Source organism: Otolemur garnettii, unplaced genomic scaffold, assembly GCF_000181295.1.
Source record: "Otolemur garnettii isolate 467f Iridium unplaced genomic scaffold, OtoGar3 scaffold00051, whole genome shotgun sequence".
In the NCBI taxonomy this organism is placed as follows: domain Eukaryota; kingdom Metazoa; phylum Chordata; class Mammalia; order Primates; family Galagidae; genus Otolemur; species Otolemur garnettii.
This window is the reverse complement of record NW_003852446.1, coordinates 2,309,878-2,311,707: the sequence shown is the minus strand read 5'-3', so window position 1 is coordinate 2,311,707 and position 1,830 is coordinate 2,309,878. Positions and strand designations below refer to the sequence as shown.

The 1,830-nt window shown below is 49.9% G+C and overlaps 1 protein-coding gene across 2 annotated transcripts in view; it reads right to left on the bottom strand.

The window, feature by feature from the left end:
- Positions 1–1,830, bottom strand: part of SYAP1 (synapse associated protein 1) — a 34,726-nt gene that overhangs the window by 12,995 nt on the left and 19,901 nt on the right. For both annotated transcript variants that reach the window (XM_012806432.2, XM_023514366.1), the window contains exon 5: positions 1,548–1,687. In XM_012806432.2, the coding sequence (XP_012661886.1) occupies positions 1,548–1,687 (140 nt within the window). The remainder of the gene's footprint in view (positions 1–1,547; positions 1,688–1,830) is intronic.

The following is a 1,830-nucleotide window of genomic DNA, read 5'->3' as shown; positions in this document are numbered from 1 at the left end:
GCTTGAGCCACAGGCGCCGAGCCAGTTTATTTATTTTTTTGAGACAGAGTCTCACTAATGTCACCCTGGGTAGAACAGTGAAAAGAACACATGGTCAGCTGTGTTTCCTTTGAAAATGCCACGAAAATAACAGAAATTACATCAGTAAAACCACAAGGACAAAGAGAATGGGAGAAGACAGTAGAAGCTAAACGGTCCATGGGCAAATAGCAATCTACTTTTTTTTTTTTTTGCAGTTTTGGCCGGAGTCAGGCTTAAATCCACCACCCCTGGTATATGGGGCCGGTGCCCCACTCCTTGAGCCACAGGCGCTGCCCAGCAATCTACTTTGTTGACCAGAGAAAGCTGTGCTGAGCTGCCTGGGGGATGGGGAAGTGACAAGAAGCAGGCCTGGGTAGAAGCCCAGAGAGCCTCCCGCCCCTGGACTCCCACCCAGCACTTTCCACATGGGGAGGGGAAGCTGAGCTGCTGTGACCTGTGAGCCTGCTGTGACTGAGCAAGCACAGCTGAGACTTGGGACAACTAGGGTATGACCATTCTGAAGTCATGGGGCCCAGGCTCTTCTCATTGCCCTGTCTGTAGCCAGGCAGGAGGCTGAGGAGTCCTGGTGGGGGTGGGAAGAGCTACTCACCCACAGCTACCAAGCCTCTCTAGTCCAACAGGTCTGTCCCAACATATAGCCACACACCCTTTCAGTACAGTGCTGTTAACACACAAGGACAGGTAAGGAGAGCCCACCATATGCCAGGCAGGGTCCCAAACAAATATGAAAGTTCCAAGGAAATGGCACAGAAAAAAGACTCAAGAAAACTGTAATCCGTGTCCTCAGGGAGCAGTAAGATAACTGCATCCACTTAACAGTAAGACGTGTAAGGGCAGTGCTTGTGGCTCAAAGAAGTAGGGCGCCAGCCCCATATACCGGAGGTGGTCGGTTCAAACCCAGTCCCAGACAAAAAAAAGAAAAAAAGAGTAAGAAGTTTAAGTGCCATGCACATGACACATTCAATACAGGACTAGAAAAGGCAAGGAAGAGCCAGGGACACAAAGCCCAGGGGGAAATGTGGCACCGATAGGGGAGGCATTACAGGATACACTGTGCTTGCTCTGGAGCTTTGGACAAGCAGAGTTCTGAAGAGCCTTCAGTGGGGGAGAACCTCAGGCGAGAGAAGAACATACAGCTGGAGAGCAGAGCCTGCATGGAAAAGCTGCTGGCTTGGAAAAACTGTCCTGATGTGCCCTGAAGACCTGAATTTGATTTAGGTAGATCAAGTTGTTTGTGATTTCTGTAGAAAGATGCGTTCTATCTTTTAGCTAGGACAAAAGAGCACATCTCATCCCTACCCATTTTCTGCAGAGCCTGCCCTCAGTTTGGATTCTAAAGTGCCCTGCAGGTGGGGGCTGCTGAAGGGCGACAAGGGCCACTTTCATGAACAGATAGTCTGAGCCCATTATTCTTTTCTTGTGCCAAACACATGACCAAGGCCATTAGAGAATGGAAAGGGATGTTGTGCGTGCAGTGCTACTCCACTGGAGGACATGCTACTTACAGTTTGGGAACTAGGGAGAATCTCATCTTGCTCAGTAGCTCATCCTCTTGGAGCATGACCAGGGCAACAGGGTACATCTGATCGAAGTCGAAATTAAACTGCACTCCAGCCGGAGGGTCACGAAGGAAATTCCTCTTGTCCTTTGATGACAAAGAAAAAAAAAAACATGAGGCAGTGCCTGCGGCTCAGTGAGAAGGGCGCCAAGGCCCCATATACTGAAGGTGGTGGGCTCAAACCTGGCCCCAGCCAAACTGCAACAAAAAAATAGCCAGGCATTGTGGCG